Source organism: Ascidiella aspersa, chromosome 9 (genome assembly GCF_963924565.1).
Source record: "Ascidiella aspersa chromosome 9, kaAscAspe10.2, whole genome shotgun sequence".
Taxonomy (NCBI): domain Eukaryota; kingdom Metazoa; phylum Chordata; class Ascidiacea; order Phlebobranchia; family Ascidiidae; genus Ascidiella; species Ascidiella aspersa.
In genome coordinates, this window is record NC_139455.1 from 21,694,861 (window position 1) to 21,716,913 (window position 22,053).

General features: G+C 37.2%; 1 protein-coding gene across 1 annotated transcript; it reads right to left on the minus strand.

Annotated features, from left to right (window-relative positions):
* Positions 1-2,252: 2,252 nt before the first annotated feature.
* On the minus strand, positions 2,253-21,668 carry LOC146133580 (uncharacterized). Its single transcript, XM_083396795.1, has 13 exons — positions 21,530-21,668; positions 19,951-20,124; positions 18,106-18,227; positions 16,642-16,786; positions 15,164-15,307; positions 14,577-14,738; positions 12,893-13,066; positions 10,539-10,625; positions 9,451-9,530; positions 9,048-9,144; positions 7,229-7,434; positions 5,095-5,245; positions 2,253-4,454 (listed from the first exon to the last, which is right to left on the minus strand). The coding sequence occupies exons 1-13, from the start codon at positions 21,635-21,637 to the stop codon at positions 4,350-4,352; spliced, it is 1,755 nt and encodes a 584-aa protein (XP_083252921.1). The 5' UTR covers positions 21,638-21,668; the 3' UTR covers positions 2,253-4,349.
* Positions 21,669-22,053: the final 385 nt, after the last annotated feature.

The window sequence follows — 22,053 nt, forward strand, 5'->3', positions numbered from 1 at the left end:
GAGTCGAACTTTTTTTGCGCGAAACTATATTGTTTTTGCAATATTGCCGTTGTATTGTGTGTCGTTACATCTTTTGAAACACGATAACGCAATGTTTAATATTTGCGCTTGACATTTTTTGCGCTCGACATAATAACTCTTACAACTGTGGAGTAAATGCCCTCGCAACACGTTTGTCAAAATCAGCTCGATAAAATCAATGTGTCGAGCTCGCGCAATTTGTTGCGTGCCCAATGCGAAACGCCTCTTCGGTTGCAGTTTAGCCAATTCGACCAACTAAAACTCAAAATTTTTCGCGCTTCGCGCGACCAACAATCCCTTCCTTCACTATTTTCCTGTTTTCTCAGTGATATTTAATTGCAAAATGTCGAAATATTAGGGGGGCGCAAGGCATGAGAAAATTACCAAAGGGGGGCGCGGCTGAAAAAAGGTTAAGAACCACTGAGTTAAAGTTTGAGATATTCTGGTAAGGTGTAACTTAGGTGGTACATCAACACTGTACAAAAGCTCAAAATGGTTCGCGAGAAAAAAAGTTTGGGAATCACTGAACTAGAGCCACAAAAAGCATGCCGGAGAGCCGCAGTTTGCCCACCCCTGCTATAGTGTGTGGTTAATGATTATTATGAAATACCTCTGATTACTTTTCACCTTGCCCCCATAAACCGCCTTCGATACTTCGACCAATTAGTGACGTCATTACAACACTGCTGCTTGGTGATTCGTAAGAGCCTTTAGCAAAACACGTTAGGATTTCAACTAGGATAAGAAAATCGCCTGTTTTGTTGGCATTGCGTTTTTTGCGTGCGAGTAAAAAGCCGTGTTGAACAAACGTGATTGTGGATGCCGACGTAAATTTGTTAAATAACGAAGCAAGTTGAGTCTGGAGTCATTTGTTTTCAGGTTTAAGAACCAAGTCGAACTTTCTGGAACGCAAGGCATTGATCAGGCTTGGAATAAAATATGAATGATACACACAGGTTAATGAAACGCACAGGTACTTGCGTGACCCCTTTGGATACCTGGAGCTAAACAGCACACAAGCACAAAATAAATAAAGGCAAAACAAACATATATATGATAAATTATTTAAGAAAAAAATCATACCACAATACTAAGAATGGTCTTTATTGTTTCAAATATGAAAAAAAGCTATAAAAATTGTGAAAACTACTAATGTCCAATATTAATATTTGCAATAAAATGAGCAAAAAATTCTTCCCCAAGATTTTAACTAACAATTTCGGATTGCGCATAGAAAAAAAATTTGTGTTGACATTGTGTGTGGCTAGCTCCAGGTCCGTTTTGAAAACGGTGGATTCTCGATTTTTTACCTTTTCAAATATTAAGAATGTGGTTCCAATATTTAAAATAGATTAATTACCACATCGAATGAACCTTTGTAGAGGTTTAAAATCATTTAATTTTAGCCTGCAGAAGACCGTTCATTTTATTTTATCGTGCAGAAGACCGATGTCGTGCTAAAAATTTCAATGTCGGTAACAGGCTTTTTAAATTCACTACCTCAGATCACAACCATTAAACAAATCTGCAGCCTTAGATGTAGGTTGCTTTTCAGATAGGTCTTCCTTAATTGCTGTCCATAGACTGTAGGCTACCTCCTTCTCTACTTGCCCTCATTCAAAGTGAGTCAGCTGCGTATGGTCACCAATTGTTTTCTGCTTACAAACCGCTTGCCCCATGAATAAACGAATTACTCAACAGCCGAACGCCTGGTTTTCGCGCTGTTCAGCTTCCCACCATTTCCTGCTCCTTCGGGCAAACACTGCCACTGTGTTTTGTGGAAAAACGCCGCAAGATTCGCCCTTGCCTAAACTTGCAGCAGCAGCGCATCCAAGTCATAAACGAAGGAGCCCGAACGAAACGCACCAGCTAAGCAGAAACGCGTGCACCTGAGGCAAGGTGAAAACCCGCCGCTAAAAAAATCGACGCTCGCGTCGCAAAAGGTTGCCCGACGGACCGTATCAAAACCCGGGTAAACTAAACGCCAATTGAATCAAGTCTGTCTCTAGCGGATTGGCTGCACACTGCAAATCGGTGAACAAACCGAATGTAACTTTAGTGAAAAACAAAAGCTACACATCTAAAAAGTCGCAGTGCTGTAAATAAAAAAAATGAAATTTTAAATTAATATTAATTGTTGTCCTTGCTTTTATTTTTCGAATGTTGCAAAAGGCGGCAAATACGAAAATGCGTTAGTTTTGTTTAAATTGGGAATCCATAGGTGGTCATCCATGATAACAAGAGAAGCGTATAACAAAAATGCTTTTGGGAAACGCGATAATGCAGATTGGCGGAACTTTCGTGGGTAATAGTTCCAGGCTAAGCATGGCGCCTTATTTAGTCGAAATAAATTCCCTGAAATGCACCGAATGCAAAAACAAGATTCTCGCGAAGCGCGAAACATTTTGGGTTTACCTGGTTCAAAAATAGCCAAAAAATATGGGAAATAGCCTCGTGCCCACAGTTTGTAAAAGAGGCGGGGGGGGGGGCGGATAATGAACATTGGCTAGCGGGATCCAGCCTTTGGGCGGTAGGTTAATGACCTCTGGTGTATAAAACAAAGTTTCGTAGTCACAAGAAACTTTAGATATGCTAACAATTGTTTTAGTAAAGCAAAACATATTTATATACTGCAATACTTTTTAATAGCTCTATAGCCCACTGAGAATGGTCTCGTGACCCATTACTGGGCCATGGCCCACAGTTTGGGAACCACCGAATTCCAAGGAAAGAAGTTTTAACATTTAAATATTAACAGAACATATGCACAGTGTTACAAAAACACTTTAATTAATCCCTACCGCAAATCGCGGAACATCCTTACTTTAAAAAAGGCTTAACATTTTTATAAAATGAAAGTACACATATTGGGCTATAGGCATACAGTTACGAATATAGCAAAGTGTGTATGTAGCAAAACAAGAGTATAAGATTTATTTTTACAATACACGAGTACAGCGTTTGCAATTTATGAAGAAATGTTGTGCATGGTGCTTTCACAAGAGAAATGGATAAACTTTGTCATTTCTTCTCAATAAGTAAGATATGTAAGGAAGTAACAATCCAATAAACCAAAACAAAAAATGTAAAACTATAAACGGAATTAATAAACATATTAAAAAGAGTTCCAGGCTAAAAAAAATACCCGGTTATAGATTATGTCATGGAATATAAAAATGTAAACATTTTTCGTACAACTGCTGTTTTAGGTGATATACCATTACAATCAATTGTATAGGCTTTATTAATATTAGTTTCTATCGAAATTAATGCTATTGAAATTAATATAATGGTGATAGATGTTGGTTTTCTTAAAAAGGAATTCAAAAAAGAAAAAATTTAAACGTCTTTTACAATATAACACAAAATCGTAAAGGTTAAGAAATACGAAAGCACACCAAAACTCTATAAGTTACACTTACTGGAGTATATTGCGTAAAAATGAGCATAATGTCAACAGTGGCAAAGATTAAATTTAGTAGTTTATGCTATTTGTTAAACATTTTTACTTCTCTAAACATCCTTTATAAAAATTGAAGAAGCAAAACATTGTCTTTGTGTGTAGTGCTAGCAAAGATGTATTCACTGTTGGTCTCTAGTTATCCAATTAATGACGCTAACAAAAAACTCAACTTAACTAAACGATAAGAAAAGCCATTTAACATAGAACGAATCTGGAAGGTATACAAGCAATTGCAAAAATTCGAAAGTGCCTAAAAATCTTTGACATTTTATGTCAAGTTGTACATAACATCACCATTTACAATAACGCTATGCGATTTAAATGAATTCACCTATTACAAAACAGTAAACTTCGCGCTTCTTATAACACAACTCAGTCAACGTTTAAAAACCTGGCGAAGCAGTTTTCGTGCTCAGACCGGTATTCCTTTTTAAAATACATGGTTTATATTTCAAAGGCCTCACAGTTGCATTATCTTTAAATAACTGTGGGGTGAAAGAGCAAAGTCGAAATAGAAAGTAAAAAAGATAAAAAAACAGATGTTTTATTGCGTTTCATCTCTTATAAGTGATGCTTGAATTGCTTCTCAGTCACATTAACTGAATATGATACAAGCTTATTTTGAAACGTCTTAATCAAGATGATGTCGATATGCTCGACCTTTTTGGCTTTGCAATTTATTATCAAGATGTTTTATATTGAGAATATTTTATCCCCTTGCGCACCTGGCAACGTTTCATGGCGGACCATGTTAAGAAGCGCTGGTTTACAGGTTTTAAATTTGCACATCAGAGATCGGCAAACAATACAGCAATGACTTTATATGCGTGAAATGAGTCGTGTTCTTTTTTGATTATAGTGAAGTTTAAAAGCATACAGAACGAACTATGTCTTCAACTGGAACGATCTGCATTCCTATTGGTCGTTTTTCTTTATCCCTGCGTGTGTCTTCGAACGGATCCTTTTGTTCCTAAAAAGCATCGCCGTTTAGTTTTGGAGCAAGGCTCCGATTGTGTTTGGCCCTCCTTATTTTCCAACTTGCTTTGTCCTATTTAAAAACCTCAAAATATTGCAGGTTTGAACGGAAACCCACAGAATCTGACCATCTGAATGTGGCCAAACTCTAATTTACCGACTGTTCAATTACTTACGCCAGACCGAGACCGTATTTGTAGCAGAATAAGAAATGCAAGCACAGTATCAAGTCTTTTCAAATAACAAAAACAAGTCCCAGCATCAGTCCCACTCCCAGTCGGCAGTTGTTCAAGTCAAGTCAAGTCATAATTACTGCAAGGCAAATCATTTGTCATAAAATAAATCATCAAATTATTGAACTTGGTAAACTCGTCCCATTATGAGCATTAATTTAAAAAAACATTTGATCATTAAAAAATAACGAAACGCAACGAATACAGGCAAAAATTGTTTTATGGACAAAAATTCAGATAAATATCCCAATTTTATTAAAATTGCTAATTGAGAACATTCTATTTCAACCCAAATGTTTGTCCAAATGACGTTTAAGTCAAGTCAAGTCATTTTACTCAAAAGGCTCAAGTCTAGTCATTTTTGTCAAAAAAAAACTAGTTTTCGACAGAAGTAGTGCTAACCTTCAGGTTCTCATCAAGCTCCTTGAGTTGCGACATGAATTCTGTCGCCACCTTCTTGGCATCGACATCGTTGAAACTGTATTTTGTGTCAATGAGTTGGAGGTTGCATCTTGCATCTCGGATGAAATCCACGAAGAGGTCCAGGAAGCACCTAAAGAAATCGGGTAAATCTTACACGATTCATTTTTCCGTGTTGTTTAAACTATTTTCGATAACGTCAGTGATGCAGCTTTTACAAAAGCAGTCATTATTTATAATGAGTTTATCGATAACTTGACTTGAATGGACCGAATTCATTATTTTTAAATGACTTTGCTGTTGCCCTAATCATATAAGTTACTTCTCGAACTATAATGTGTTTTTCAAAGGACTTGACATAACTTCTATAGCCTACTTGGGATTTTTCGAACAGCGACCTATTACTGCTTTCCACAGACGTAAAAGTTATCAATAAATTCAAAGTCATATCCAGTTTAGATTTCAAAAAAACATTTTTTTCCGATTGCAGTGGAACTATATAACATTTTGCACAACATGATTTGTTCATAATATTCAATTGAATGAGTTTGACTAACGCTTTTCAGGAAGTAGTCAGCAAATGACTCATCTTGAACTAATGTGACCTAAAACGCGGCCTGTTATGGAAGTGGCTGTAGGTTCCTAGCTGCGTCACATGTATTAACAGTTTGAAAGTGTGGCTAGATTATTACACGATGGACTGTTGTTGTGATGTTCGATTAAAATATATTTCCTCAAATCTGTACACAATAGCAGCGCTATGTCTTGTTTTCCCAAGTGATGAGCTTTTACTAATTTCAGTTCAAGTCAAGACATTTGTTAAGGCAGGGGTCGGGAACCTTTTTTGCACTGCGGACCAGTTTAAAACTAAAATTTTGTCGCGGACCGGCCTTAAAAAACAACAAATGTTCAGGAAAGGAAATTTATTACAACTTTCAATGCGAACTTTATGCTTGTTTTGCCGCAAAGAGATGCTCCCATCTAAGAATTATTGAACTTACTGAAACCCGCGAGCGGCATCCGGCCAGCCAAACAATTTAGTTTAACCCAGCCCGCGGCTCATTTTAATAAAACTTTTAGGCATTTACGTTTTTTTCTTAAATTACACTGGTTTAACATAATTACGAATTCCTATATTTTTCCCAGCTTCTCAAAATAGGGATATTTAAGTACGCTTTTCAACAAAACTTTAATCTTACAACCCTGCTACGGAACGGTAACCAACTCCTCGCGGACCGGCGTTTGCCGACCACGGTGTTAAGGTATTTGGTTCTGAATTCCCCGAATTCAAATCAAGTAAATTAATAAAATGGGTGTACTAAAAAGGCCTAAACAACGCCATTAAAACTAGTGGTGTACGAAACTTTTTTTTCGATACCGATACCCGATAATTTTTAAAAGTATCGCGATCGATCCAATACCACATGGAGTCATTACTATACTCAGAAAAACAAAACAGACAAACTAGAAACGTTCAAAGTTTATTTTTTTCAGATTATTAGGCCCAGATGATATTGACCGTTTAGACGTTTAAGTACTTGCAGCCGTTAATTTACAGTGTTTTCTAAATTCACATTTTAAGATAGCATCGCTGTGTTTAATGGCAAATACTGATGAAATTCCTACATTAATTTTAAATCGGATCATTAGCGATACCATCGTAGCATTTGACGTATAGGCCTACCGATAGTATACTATTTAACATCAGGTAACGGCTCTGATCATATATCACGGACATACCTATAGTTACAACACTGCAACACCAACTTATAGTGTTATAAACAAGTCATTTTGAAATCACTCAAGTCCCAGCAAAATCATTTGAAAAGTAACTTAAGTCCTAGACAAGTCTTTTGCAAAAATAACAAGTCAGGTCCCAGTCAAGTCGTTAATACAATTTTATTCAAAAATATTTAAAATAAAAAAATATAGTTTTAAACCGAGGTATTCAAATTAAGTCCAAGTCAAGTCATTTGTCCAAAATACTCAGGTTAAGTCATTCGAATACAGTGGCTGAATTGCACCCAAGTCAAGTCATTGGCTTATTACAACACTGTCGGATTATTCCATATAGTTACAGTAGTCTCCTTTCTGTCTAAGATAAAAATCTTTATACCTTGTTCTCATAACGTCTCTCTGCCGGATGAGCTTCAGCGGGTTTTTGCGGATATCCTCCTTGCTGATGTTCACCTGCTCGGCTATGTCGTCCCAGTGCTCGTCGTTTTTGAAGGTTTCGAACGGGGTTCGGATCGCCATCGTGCCGTAGTCGTAGGCGAAGTAGCGGGTGTAGCTGTTATGGTCGCAAAAGTGAACGACGCCCACCTAAAGAAAGAGGTTGCTTAAAGGAGGCTTAAAGCTATATGATACGTTGTTGTAATGACTTACTTAAGTCACTGTTTTTATGTGACCTGACTTGACTTAAAACGTTTTGGTAAAATTACTTGACTTGACTTGACTTGACTTAAGTTTTTTATACAAGTGGCTTAACTTAGACGTCAGTTATGGACACAAGTGTTTTTTTATTTTGGTATAAAGTTGAGTTATTTATCTCAATTGTTGCGCGTACAACGATAAGATTGCTGCATGTTGTTGTTTTCTTATTTTATAATTAACTTATTGCTTTAAATCGGACTAGTTTAACATATTTAAAGGTTCATCATTTTAGTTTGATATGGGTGATTCCTACCAAACCATACCGTGTTTTATGATAAGTGTGCTGTTATGTTATCGTCGGTCAGTATGACTCCTGTAAACTTGATCGCAGATGTATACACTTGTGTATAGTTTTTTAGTTAACTAAGCTCATTAATTACTTAAAAACGCTTTTTTTTAAGTTTGTTGATACGGCGTTAGCTGCTAGGTCAGCACAATCCCAAGGTTTGGGATTCTTATGTAACTTAAGTTGCTCATTAAATAAGCAGCTGAATCTGGAGGCCTGGATCATTCACAAGAAATGGGCCAACACAATGAAGATTCCCCTCAATAATTTTTCGAAGAACGATCACAGGACGATCTTAGAGTCAGCTATGTCATGGTTGTTGCTTGCTCTGTGCATTAAATTCGAATCTTACCACAGGTTTGCTTTTAACCGACACTGCCTTGAACAGCTCGACTCGATGAATGTAAGGTAAGGCCCTTTCGCTGTCCTTGTGTTATTCTTTATGGTATTTATATTCACAAAATGTATTAAATCTTTAACCTTGCCTTACTTGCGGTTCAACCAGCGGTTCCCAAACTTTTCTAAAAATTTTGCCTGGTGGACCCGTTGCAATTTTTTTGATATTTCGCGGCCTTATAAAAATTGAAGGGTCAGCTGACCCATGTTTCTTGTAGTAAACTAGTACAGTTACGATTCTTTCTAATGTAAGAAGTGACATCATAAAACACGCTATAACTTAAGACAATAATGATGACAGATAATGTTTAAAAGATAGACTAATGTTTAAAAACAATCGCTAAAGCCTAATGTTGAAATACTTAAAGACTAATTCTTTTTGCGAGCCCTCTGAAACTGTTGTACGTACCCCAGTTGGTCCCCGGACCCCAGTTTGGGAACCGCTGGGTTAAACCCTTGTCGACTACCTTCGTAGTACGGTGATCTAATAATACGGAGCCTATATCGATAAACGGTATGACTTAGGAAGTTTGAAGTTAATAATCTGAAAACATGTCGTTTACTTTTCACGTCTCTAAAATAAAAAAAAAAAGTATTTCATCGGTTTTTTGCTAAACTTTAACCTGTCAGCACAACTTCAACTTGCATACTGTATGCGTTACCAAAATGTAAGTTTGCTTGAAATGCGTTTATTTATGGCTTTCACTTTTGGATGTTACGTCGTTCTGTTCGTTTGGGTTAACTGACATTTAAAATAATGCACATATCGCGGCTCTGACAAAAGTTCGAACGTTAATCAAAAACAACTCGTGAGCCCCACCTGGTGTATAAACGTGGCAATTGCTTCGACCATGTCTGTTTCATCGAATTTGGGCACGTGACTTGCAACAGCTTCGGACAAGCGAGCCCACTCATTCCTTGAAAAACAAAAATTAAAAATTGGCCATACGGCAAGTAAAAATATATTAAGTTGGTTTAAATTGATATACCATTTTGTGATTTATTTTTTACTAGTGGTCCAGAGAAAGGTGTTTATCTTTCGCTGGTTAGCGATAAGATTATTAAAACCTTTATTTGCAAAAATCAAGTTCATCTTAAATGACTAACTTTCATTACAACTTTTTGTTCGAACAAAATACAAATGTATTTGGCAATAGCGAAACGAATGAACGTTAAAACGTAGCAGTCAATAATTGTACATGGGGACTTGGTAAAACACTCACTTGTCAATGTAGGGAACCATGTTTTCAACAAACTTTCGAACCACCAAGTAGTACTGGCGCAAGAAGCTTAGGTAGGGAATCTGCCAAGACATAACAACATTTATTTAGAGTACATGATGGCTACTATACTTATAAATCGAAACAGAGCAATTAGGAATGCCCTACATGAAGAGTGTGTTTTCAACTATAGCAATACGTTTTACATAAAGAGTATTTACAGACAAATATAAATCATTCGGAATAGTTGCGTAAGATTTTTGAGCTCGAAGGTATACAGTGTATTATTTACTGAAGTCGCCACGGTAAAATGACTTGATTTGACTTAAGCTTTTTGGAAGGACTTAACTTGGACTTATGTCATTGATTGGAATTACTTGAGCTGAAATTAAGAGTTTTTATTGAATATCTCGTTATAAAGTTGAGTTATTTATCTCATTTGCAGCGCGTCGAAACGATCAGATTGTTGCTACGTGTTTTTTTATAGTTGACTTATTGCTTCAAATCGGACAAGTTTATCCATTTTAAAGGTTTACCATTTTATTTTGACATCAGGGATTCGACTTGGAGATGACTTGCTCTAATAATGACTTGACTGGGACTTATTTTATTTTATTTTTTGAAAAAGGACTTAATTTATTTCACAAATGACTTGACCGGGATTTAAATCATTTCAAAGCGATTGCTTACTACCATGATAAGACACTTTGCCTGGCGATTTTGACTGAAATTCATTTTATTTTATTTTTTGAAAGAGACTTAACTTGGACTTAATTTATTTCACAAATCACTTGACTGGGAGTTTGGTCATTACAAAATGACTTATTGACAATACTAAATTAAGACACTTCGCCTGGCGAGTTCGATCTCAACGACAAAAGGGAAAGCGGTATCCCCGCACAAAGTCTTGAAGCAGGCCACCCACCAAGAAATGACCCCCAGCCCAGCTACAACGATGTAGCAACTTCATCATTACCTCTCTCTTTCTGATCGATCACACAGAAGCCCAAGCAAAGCCCCAGTCACGCGAACGACTGCTTCGTACCAATCAGTAAAAGCAACCTGTCATTTCAAATACGAGTTCCACCAACCTCGGCCAGCTGCTTGTCTGTGACGTAATCGGGGGGGAAGAGTGTGTGACGTCGCTTGATCGGTTCCATGCCGCCGTAGTCTTCGCACTGCATGGAAACAAAGGTGTAAGTTGAAGATTAAAGTGGTAGGTAAACCCGGTGTTTTAGTAAGTCGATTTAGTTAGGGTAAACCATTTTGTTGGAATACTGAAATGAAAACAATTAAGCACAAATGTCCTGTTGTTTAGTTAAATTTTACAATAAAAAAAGTAGAAATCCCACTGGGGATGTTCGATACGGCCCGATTTTTTTCACTTTTTTTAGGTTTTGAGACAAAAATTTGGTTTAGGCGTTTAATTATTTTCAGTTTTTTTCCAGATAAATTTACTTTTTAAAGTAGAAATCAATGCATTGCAACAAAAATAATGGCTGAAATTTCTAGTGATGGACGAGTACCGATCTCAACCTAGTATCGGACAAGTAACGATACTACACTTGGAATCAGTATCTGCTTCGATAGGATATTGACGTATCCCAAAACAACATAATGTAACGCTGCAGTCTCAAAAAGAGACACAGAAAGCACCTAACATTTGTATAAAAAAGAAACAAGTTCACACGTGGATCGGTTAAAAAATGTCCAAAGTATGATTGTCAAAACCGTGATCATTTGGTATTGCTAAAGTACAACGAAAGGGCAACGTATCGGAATGGGCTTAGTGAAAAATGACTTATGACTTGTCAAATATTTTAATACATTTTATCGCTAAACTGTGCTACCTTTTCGAGATTTAGTGTAAGACAATTACGGCTACCAACACATATTAAATTAAATGTAAAGTCTGATTTAAACTCATTTTTAAAATGGATCGGGGATATGCTTGAACGTTAGGAAGTTTAATTACAATCCGTTGTTAACCTAATATACATCAATAATTTACCTTTTGAATTGAATTTACCTTTTTCAACCTTTGTATAAATAGTTAACTGAGCAGCATGCCAGACGGGCTTAGTGTAAAACGACTTAAGTCGAGGTGTATTTTAACGCGGTATCCCACAAACCAACCCAAGTGCTATTCTGTGGATTGGGGAGCGCTTCCTGGTTAATGGACTGTAACGAAGTGTACAGTCGGTCAATTCGGATATCAATTATCCGCTTGTAATCTACCTGCCTCAGCTGTGCTTAAAAAGTACCGTTTTTGTGAACGAATCTGCAGCATTTACCGCCGCACTGCAGTTAGTATAGCGTTTAGTCAGCAACAGGTGAACCGGGGTATTGCCTTGCGTTTAGAAACGAGATGGCTAGGGTTAGCGGAAAAAAAGTTTCTGCCTTACTTCGTTCACTCGTTGCAAGAAACGTAGGTTAAGGTGCAATAATCGATACAAGAGGAGCTGTTTTTTTATAATTATAATTATGCCTGGTAGCAACAGTTTATATAGTGGGTTGTGTTATGTTCATGTTCGGAAGCTTTACATTCACGCTTCGGGGTCAAACACTTTGGTAATATCTGTTCTTTTTCTGCAATCAGCTGGGCGTGAAGTTGGCACACGCATAAGCTGGAGAGCTCCAAAACAAACAAAAAACAACCAAAGAGTTTGGTGATCTTTACACTTCGCAGCACAGAGTAAGCGGAAAGTGGAATTTATAGTTGCCCGTCAATTGGTGCTTTGTTGGTCATGTTCTAAGAATCTAAGATCAGATGGATGTATTAACCGCCTGCGAAGCCATGTTTGCCGTTTACACGCAGCCGGCTATACAACTTTTATATCACTGCCTACTGCCGTTTGGCCTAGTAAAATGGGAAGGGGGTTTTGAATTCGTTTAGGCAAAAATATCCCGCAGTTAATCTTTCTCGGCCTAAGAATACCTTTGTAACCGGGTGTAAGGACAAGAATCATATCCTTTTCAAGGGACAAATATGGTCAAAGGAAATTGCCTAATATGCGTAGGCCTATAACTAGAATATCTAACAACAGGTTTATTTTTTAGTTGGTTTGTGTATATCAAGGGGGCATTGTAGGTTAACCAGCACCGCATACCCTGTGTTGTGTGGCAAAACACATTAGTTTGTTTTTGCATCAGCACAAAAGCAAGAAGAAAATCCCCAGCAACAGAATACAGTGTGATAATGGCTTGACTTAAGTGCACAAGTCAAGTCAAACGATTTAAAAACAGTGACTTAAGTGCACTTAAGCCAAGTAATTACGTTATGGACTCAAGTCATTACAACAAAGTCTTTGACTCATTGACTCAAGTCATTACAACAAAGTCTTTGACTCATTGACTCAAGTCAATAAAACAAAATCATAGAATCATTGACTTAAGTCACTAGAACACTGCTAAAACGCATGACAAGCGGACCAGCAATACCCACCAGCTCTTTCCCTTCTTGACAAAGTTCCTGCCCCTTATCGAAGTAGTGCTTCTTGCACTTGCGCGCCACACCCTCCAGGAATTGCTCTTTGGTGACGGGGAAGGGTTGCCAGAGGAAGAAAAGGCGATCCAGGATCGAGCGCTTGTTGTTCGTCGCCTTGCCAACTCGTAGAGCCTATATGGGGATCAGTACAAACGTAAGTCATGCGTTTGTCACGTTAAACATACATAAACACCCGTCACACGTGTACAATAACTGTGGTCTGGCAATTCTGAAGTTGTTGTTCGATCAAAGATAACGGCTTATAATTCACGTATGTGTATTCGTGTTTAATTGAATATATTGAAACTGCAGTTCCCCTTCATTATGAAGTTGTTTGTACTAATAGGGAGCAAGTCAGGTTGTTTAGATCGGTTATGTTTTTCAATGTTGAGACTAAAGAAACGATTTGGAGATAATCTGTAAGTTAGATCAGTGCTATTCAACCATTTTTGGTTTGATAAACCATTAATGTTGTTTGTGACGAACTGTAATTTTTTATTAAATGTACGACCTGCCGAATATAAAACTAAAACAAAATAAACGAACGGTGTCGTGTTTATAAGGTTACTTTTTATGACGTCACATTTTGAAGTAACTTGACGTCACTATATGGTCCACATTTGTGACGTTGCGTTATGTTATGACGATCATTGGCATCTCTGAAATTGACGTCCCTCCCACCCTAAACACAATTTGTAGATCCGGGCCTGCTTGCTTGCTGGTTTTAAATTAGTTAGACAAAAATGAAAACAACACAGATCAACTTTTGTAGGAAGTATTTTAAAATATTGCACTTTATTCGAACACAAACAATTGAGAAGCTTACCAATTACGCTTAAACGTTAAAACCCCAATCATTCACACTAACACTTCGCACATTTTAGCATCAGATATCATTGGTAAAAAAAGCTTCGTTCAAAACAGGTTTCCCTTCAATGGGTTTTCCATTTCCTTTCAATCTTATGAGGAAACGAAAAGTGAATCAATTTAGATAACGATCGGCGATAGATCAGTCAACTTAATAGGTCGCCATTTCCGTTTTGTTCGGCTGAAAATTCCATTAAGTATTTTTTCATTATAAAATTGGGTTTGTCTTAAGTTTTGCACATAAAACAATTTGCTTGCTATATGTGTTTTTCGTTATATTTTATTTATGCTCATGCTAATTTGGACTAGTTTACCAAAAAGGACTCGACTTAAAATTAACTAGCTCTAATTATGACTGAACTGGGACTTTATTTGTTAGTTGTCATATATTCCAAATACCTTAACTAGGTTCATTCAAAAATGACTGGACCTGGACATAAGTTTTTTTACAAGTGACTTAACTGGGGCTTGAGTCATTTAAAAATGACAATTGTTCACAACACTGGTAATAGATCACAATAAACTCTTAGCGTTCCCAGGTTAAAGTCCAGCTTAAAATAAAGGCTTTACCTGGTAGTTAATTCGAATGGCTTGGATTTGAGTTTTTCTTTCAAACATAACTTGATTTAAAAATGACTTGTTTACAACACTGTTAATATGTCACCATTAACTCTTAGGGCCCCCGATTTAAAAGTGTTTTAACTGGGACTTAAGTGTTTACAACACTGTTAATAGACCCCCCGGCTTAAGGACCAGCTTAAAACAAAGGATTTACCTGGTAGTTGATTCTCTCGGTAAAGCGGAAATGAGGAGCAAGCAAGTTGTAAAGGATTCCATTCCTCCTGAGTATCTTCTTGCTGAGCAAACACACAGCGCTGGGAAGGACGAAGTGGACGTGGTTGTGGGAAAGGCCCGGGGCGAAGTAGGACAGACAGACCTGCAGGAAATCGGCAACGTGGGGTGAACAAACGTATAAGGTACTTTTATCAAAAGTATATAGAGTAATGTATATTTAAAAAAAAAAAATTATATATAATTTTACAAATCTGTCCTATTTAGCATGTAGCAATACTTTTTTATGTCAATATTTTAATTTTAACAAGCCACGTAATTAGGATTTCTGCCCTTTTGAACAGAAAGTTTACAGCCAGGCGTTAATTACACTCCGAAAAATAGTTGTACTTTTAGGCATTTTAAGTTTTATAGGTTTTATTGTTTTCGTTGAATAAGAAGTGCGTTATAACAACACCCCATAGTTTGCATGTTACGTAAAAAAGCAGGAGTCTATGTTCGGAAGAATGTCTTTGTGTTTGCAAAGACTGCAACCGGACCCTCCACCTTAATTCAGAGCCTGGGGGATACCTGAACGTGGAGCTTTGCGAGGTTAAAGTCATCGCGATCCACTCCGGTTGTGTCGGAGGCAAATTCCTCTCCGCCGTCCATCTGGATGATGATCTTACTGCCGTCCCGACTCACCAAAACGTGCCGGGCGTCCCAGAAGAAGCCCTGCAGTTATAAAAAATCGAAAAAAAAATATATTTTAGATTTTCGTGATTCGAAAATGTCTTATTGTATCCGAAACGGTTACAAAATATTCTATTTAACTTGGGTAAATCAGGTGGCACCATAACCGAGTGTTGCTTATCCAGCAGTTTTATATATAAAGTTGCTGGATGATCAACACTTGGTTATACATTATGCCTGGCAGCAATAGCTTAGTTTAGGTGGCACTATTTAAAGACAACTTGTATTGAGTTCTCGACAGGCTTTCGCACAACCGTGCTTCATCAGGTCAAATTAGAATTCTTTTTTTCAGTTTGTTTTTATACAGGGCAACATGATTGTTCTATTTAGAATGAGACAAATAAGGTCATCTACAAAATACCACATACTTCTGTATGGGCTTTGATATTCGTTTATACGTTTGAAATACATTGTTCACGGTTTTATTATATGGACCGATAAATTATAGCGGAAATTGTTTTGCCGCTATTCGTTTTTGGTTTGCTTTGATATGCTTTTTAGACCGATTTTTGTCCAAGCATATATTTTTATAACAAAGGTATATACAATTTAGAACCTTCAAATTATCAGACATGACGTAGGGTGGTATGTTGGTGCGCGTAAGAAGTTTTTGAGTCTGTACCCCCAGGAGCCTTTGATTGGAAAACAAAAAACCTAAAATTATATGACGTCATCGTTCCAGCTCTATGTAGCTATCGACTCCTATGTAGTTTAAAGTTGCATTTAACATTATACCTACTAAAGGAAAGAAGTAATTACAAACAGTGCAAATAGATTGAGACCCAAGCATAAAAAGGCACTATAAATCTAAACATGATAAACACAACTTTTTGATTGACCAACATAGAACATGGGAGTATAAAGGCTGCATAAACAAACGCGATTACCAGCGGGAACAACCAGCGTGCGGTAACATATGTTAAACGTCATATAACATCGCTTTGATGGCCTGCTCGCATTATTACTGGAAATTTTGCAACAGATTTACTAATGCTTCTTTGATTGCCGGTTCTATTTTTCCAAGAACAACTGCCTTATTCTTAATTGAGAGGTAATCTTCAAGGAAAGAAGGTAAAACAATTCGTTACGCCAATTCATATGGCGTAGTAACAATAAGAGTATTAATTATTAAAATGTAAGAAGTTACGCAAAAGTCCATACAGAAGTAGGTTGCATTTTGAACATAAAAAAAATGAAATAAATATTTTTGGTGTCGAAGGTACAAATCTGCTACGAAAGGAAAAAATCTTTATTTATGTAGACAATGTTTTTGCTGCTGTTTATAAGAACACTATTGACGGAAAAGAGAAGCAAACCTGAAACAGAAAGAGGTCTTCGAATCCTTCCATCTTAAGGCGGTACATTTTCCTCTCGCCATCCCACACAACAGAGTGCGCGAACACAGTTGACAAAATCACAAAAGCAAGCTGATCGTCTGATATCAACTCGATCGTCTGCATTCTAGTATGAAGAGGTGTTTTTACTATCCTGGTTATGGTTAAATAGGGTTTTGTTAAAAAAAATGGACCATAGTTTAACACGTACCAGAGTAGGTTAAATAGATTTTTTAATTAGAACGTTTTTAGCATTATTATGAATCTACAGAGTCTTGTCAATAATAAATAATACGAGAAGAGAGTAATATTGTTAGTTTAAAGCTTTTTGAGTGGTCACAATGAAGGTTTTTATATACGACTATTTTTCTATCCTGTCTCTAAAGCCGCCAGCAGTCGTCATTTCATGGCAATTGATGCCAAAATCTCAGGTGTGCAGCGCCACATTTTGGGGTGTGCAGTTGTGCAATTTAAGGTTTTGGGCACACCTGAGGTTCAGGTATCTAGCTGTAGCACATTAAGCTTTTTCTGAAATTTAGGCGTGAAAGTTGTTAAATCAAGTGTGCACACAAATTGCTTTGACAAAGACTCTGGTGTGCACATGCAACAGAATACAGACCGGTGAAGCCGGGTACGTGCTATATCTTAAATTTGGATAGGTTCATTTATCAGTTAAAACACTGAAATTCGACGCACTAAACTCATAAAAGGCTAATAATAGGTCACAAGCTTGTACAATAAAAATATCTGCGTGTGCCTGTTAAAACTTAAATTGGGCTCCAAAACATTTGACGTCGCTTTTTTGACAAGCGTTGAACAAGTTATGGCTGTGCGTTTAACAAACGGGAAAACGTGTTCGGATTTACAGCAAATATTCATAACAAACAACAGACTATCAGAAACATCTAATTAGCCTTTTCGTTTCGTTGGTTTAACTGCATTAACAACGCTTAGCACACTCGACAATATTGTTTTGCTGCACCTAAAACTTGTTTTTATTTAGCGAAATTAGGATTATGGCAGATAACACAACAATATATAAACTATGGCTATAGTAAAGTAAGAGCCATAAAAAGCTATGGAATCAACATGGCTATATACTGTGATCAGCCTTTTTTTAGAGGTACAGACCAACGATTTTAGCATACTCATATAGTGTATAATATAACCCTTTGAAAAGCCGATATAAATAGTAAAGTACAGTAAATTAGAAAAATCCTGACATTTCAATCGATTTCGTTATACTGAATACCCGTTTTACCAAACCCTTGAGTATAAATAGTTAAGACTAACGGGTGAGTAAATTCCTTATTTATCAACCGACGGCACAATTAACGAGTTTGGTTAATTGAAATGGCATGCATTTACCGCGTGGTCTGTTAACAACAGATATATAAAGGTGCCTTTGTTTAAAATATTATAAAAATGGTAAAAGAACATACAAACCTCAGAAGGGTTTTAACGAGTTGCTGAGGTGTCCAGAAGGCCATCCTATGGACATAAGCCATACTGCGGTGTTGTTGAAAATCGATTTCCTCGTCGGTGGATACCTGAAGCACGTCGGTCACCTGAAAAATAATCGCGCCAGGTTCTGTTAATACGGGGATGAATCCAGAAATACAAACCAGGCGCAATAGACAGTAAAAGATGTAACAGTGTTGTAAACAAGTCATTTTCAAATGACTTAAGTCCCAGTCAGGTGATTTGAAAAATAACTAGGTCCAGCATATTATGTATTTTGCAAAAATAACAAGTCAAGTCCCAGTCCAAGTCATCGGTTTCCCAAGTCAAGTCATTATAAGAGCAATTCAATTTCAAATTATGTCTTTGACATAAAAGTAACAGCATTCCAGCTGGCGGTAATTAAATATCGTGACAACATGCTTCAACACGAATAATGAAAAACAGGAAATTTTGGACAATTGACCAAACGCTTCCAGCAATCTGCTGACAGTTTGTATAACACGCACAGGCAGGCGTTGGTTGACGTCACACAGGCCAGCCTGCTTCATCTGAATGGCCGGGATTTGATCCGATAAAATGGAGTCGCTACACACGTCAAGTCAATGACTTCAGTCATTACATCACTGAGATTTCGTATACAACATTGTATATACTTCAGTCAACAATAACTTGGCAGCATTTGTCCTTTTTTAAAGAGTGCGCCCAAGTACCAACAAAAGGGACCTATACACTCGACTTCTTTCACTGAAATCTATCGTAGGGCGACAGCTGTTGTTTTATCTGCATGCTCCCTGGACGATTAACATGCTTTTATAGTAAGGTTTTCCAAAATATTTGACCCGGCACATTGACCCACCTTACGCATTGTTATGTTTAGGGGTCAACCAAGAGGTTTATTCCCCTTTTAAGTTTGTATTTTATTATGTTGGTTTTCACTGTTTTACGGGTTTGTTTAAAATTTTGCTGTTTAGAAAAAAAACTAATTCAGATGACCAAGTTGGAATCAGCGTTTGGCCTGTTCGAAGCGGAAATAACTCAGAGTTTATTTGCTTTTACTGTCGCAAACACGCCGGTGCTTTGCAGTCATCACAGCAAAACATAAAAGTTCGCCGCACATCGTACAGTGCGTGTGGGTGGAAACAAACTAGCATAGCCTATGTGACATGTGTGTAAAAGGTGGGGTGCAGCAGTAACTCGCCGAAACGCGTCGTAAACAAAAATTAGCCATAAATGTCATGAGCGGACAATTTATAAAAGGCCAATTCCCTTTCAGTGGGAGCATATCGAATCACTTGCACCCACAGATCCAAAAATAGCGCAAAAATTACATTAAATCGCCCACCATTTAATTTGTTCGCCAGACCAGAAAATTTGAAGCGTTTTTTTGAAGCTCCTTGTAGGTAACTTTATCTCAGTGGCTTAACAACTATTGTCCAAGGCTACTGGACAATAGCTCCTGAAATTAGGTTAAAAACGATAAGATTGTCGTTGGGCAGGCAATTTGCTGTGCACCAAAGACGACTGAAATATCGAAGGTAGGGAAAACTGTTAAAATTCAAAGATTTATTTTAAACTTTCACCTCAAACAACAAAGAAAGGTTGAGTTTGAGTTTTTATTTGCATTAAAATGTAATTTACTAAAAGGCGAACTTTTTCTAACTTTGAGGCTTAAAACTTGCAATATTAAACGTGTTATGATTTCATTTTGCTAAAAAAGTGCCCGTAAGAGCGTTAACTAATTACCCTAACTCAGAAAATCACGTAAGAAATCAGTCAATTTCATTGCGTGCCATGACCGATTTACAAACTATAAAGTCCGACGCTTACCCTTGATCTTCTGCTGACCAATCCCAGCTTCGAGGTGGTGACCTTGAAGTGAAAGAATCGTCTTAGCTTGAGTATGAGCAGATTTTTCTGGATGGTGAAGAAGCCCATCACGTAGATTGGAAAGTAGACGAGTAAAAGTGCGCAGTACACAACGACGCCGATTATGTCCTTCATCTGCAAAACAAAGTCTACATATATCTCTGAAATTACCACACTGAATGCTGTTTTTGGATAACTAAGTTTCCCAAACCTTAATCTTGTGATTGCTGCAAAAAAGATAGACCTATATACTGACGATGTTTAAAGAACCAGCCGGAACGTACAATTTAAGCATGTTTTATAATATTTACACCTTGTGCACTATTACGACTTAAGTCTTGCGCCTTTGAATATTTGGATTGAACTTTTAGTTTCTACCAGGGGTATCTTGTTTCTCTTAACACGTTTTTTGATCACAAAAAATCACAATGATTTGATAGCGTCGCCTATACCATGTGAAATAATACGAATTCGATCGCTGAAGAGTTGCAAATCGTGCGAAGGAGCTGATAGCAGCATGCGTTTGTCTGCAATATTGCCTCGCTGACTGGCAAAAGTTCGCGATAGTCGGGCTATAATCACATTGCTTGCAGAATAAAAAACACCCTCTTTAAAGGTGCGTAAACGTTTCACGCGTATGACATGCGGAAATTACTAGCTAACACAAGGTAACGTGAGCAGTAGCAGAGAATAAAAGCGTCCAGACTGTTACGCATATCCTTTTCCTTCGGAAGTTTCTACTGTTATTAACGAGTTTCAACTTTCATCCTCATAGGGTAATCCCGAATATGGCATATCGGCATGAATGTTTCCTGGTTGCACAAACGTCGGGTTTTCTTTATTCTAGCTGGCCTCAAACCAGGAATTCAGTTGCATTTGATTAACAAAAATCTACAGTTTCTTATTTGCTATCAAAAGCTTTCATTTCACTGACCGAAGTGCAACTAATGAGTTCGTCAAAACGGAACATAATTATCCGCAAAGTTTTTGTCAGCATTTGGTTGCGAAATGACTATGGTTTCATATTTGTTATTAGTTGCCGTGCTGGACAATATTTGTTATCAAAAATAATGTACGTATATGTACCTGTTGCCTACCATGTTGATTTGCAAAAATTAACAGAAAACTAAACGGACAAAGAATTGTTAAGCTATATGTTTACTCGTTTTAGTTGGCTACCGTCCTCGCACTAAGACGTTTTACTAACATGACCATAATCTTCCATTTGCGTTATCAAGGACAGCAGAGTGGAAATGCAACAGTGCAATATAATAGGTGATAGGTATTATTCAGAAAGCAGAATTCCACATAATCGGAGGCCTTCAAAAGGTTAACCAAAGAAAATTTAAGTGCATAATGCTGTAAAACGTCTTATCCGATAACAAAAATATTTAGAAATATGTGTAAGATGTTTTGGCTTTCACATATCCATGACAAAAAGCGTCGCAACTTTTGTACAGTATTTAAATATACTTATAAGTAATATACCCAACATAATATACCCAACACAGCATCGTTACACCTAAATCAAAATACTTACAATTTTCCTGTTCATCTTTGTGACTTTAATTGAATCAAATTGAAGTAGAAGCTCCAAACGACTAGTTACTATATCATCAATTTCTAAAAAGCAAAACAAAATACACATTGGTTGGTCTTCAGTGCTAAATCAGGTGTATGGAGGTGCAATTTTTAGGTTATTTCGTGCCCCAGCAATTTTCTGTAGCATTCGCATTCAACCGAGACCGTAAATGTGTTATCATTGGCAACTGCCGGCTTGGCAATACAAAAAGGTCAACCGGTTTAGGTATTTACGAGAAAAAAGGTGTCGCCAGATTATGTAATATGCGATTACATACAAGCGTTGGTTACTAGATTCGTATTTGAACATGATATGCTTGTTATCTAGTTGAATATTGTACTCTACCACATGCCGCACAGAATAGGTTCAAGAGAGTACAGGGCTTTACAAGAAAAACATAGCTCAGTGTTGACGTTATACAACATAGCATGATTTCAACATGCTTTTGCATCACCCATTTGGCGTTAAGGACCAATTCGGAC

Excerpts from the sequence above, each read along its gene's own strand:
- LOC146133580 (XM_083396795.1), bottom strand. The coding sequence starts at position 21,637 with ATGTGTATTTTGTTTTGCTTTTTAGAAATTGATGATATAGTAACTAGT. Across the intron at positions 18,228-19,950 it reads TGGTCAGCAGAAGATCAAGG|GTGACCGACGTGCTTCAGGT; the intron begins GTAAGCGTCGGA and ends ATTATTTTTCAG. Across the intron at positions 13,067-14,576 it reads CCGAGAGAATCAACTACCAG|GCTCTACGAGTTGGCAAGGC; the intron begins GTAAATCCTTTG and ends ATCCCCATATAG.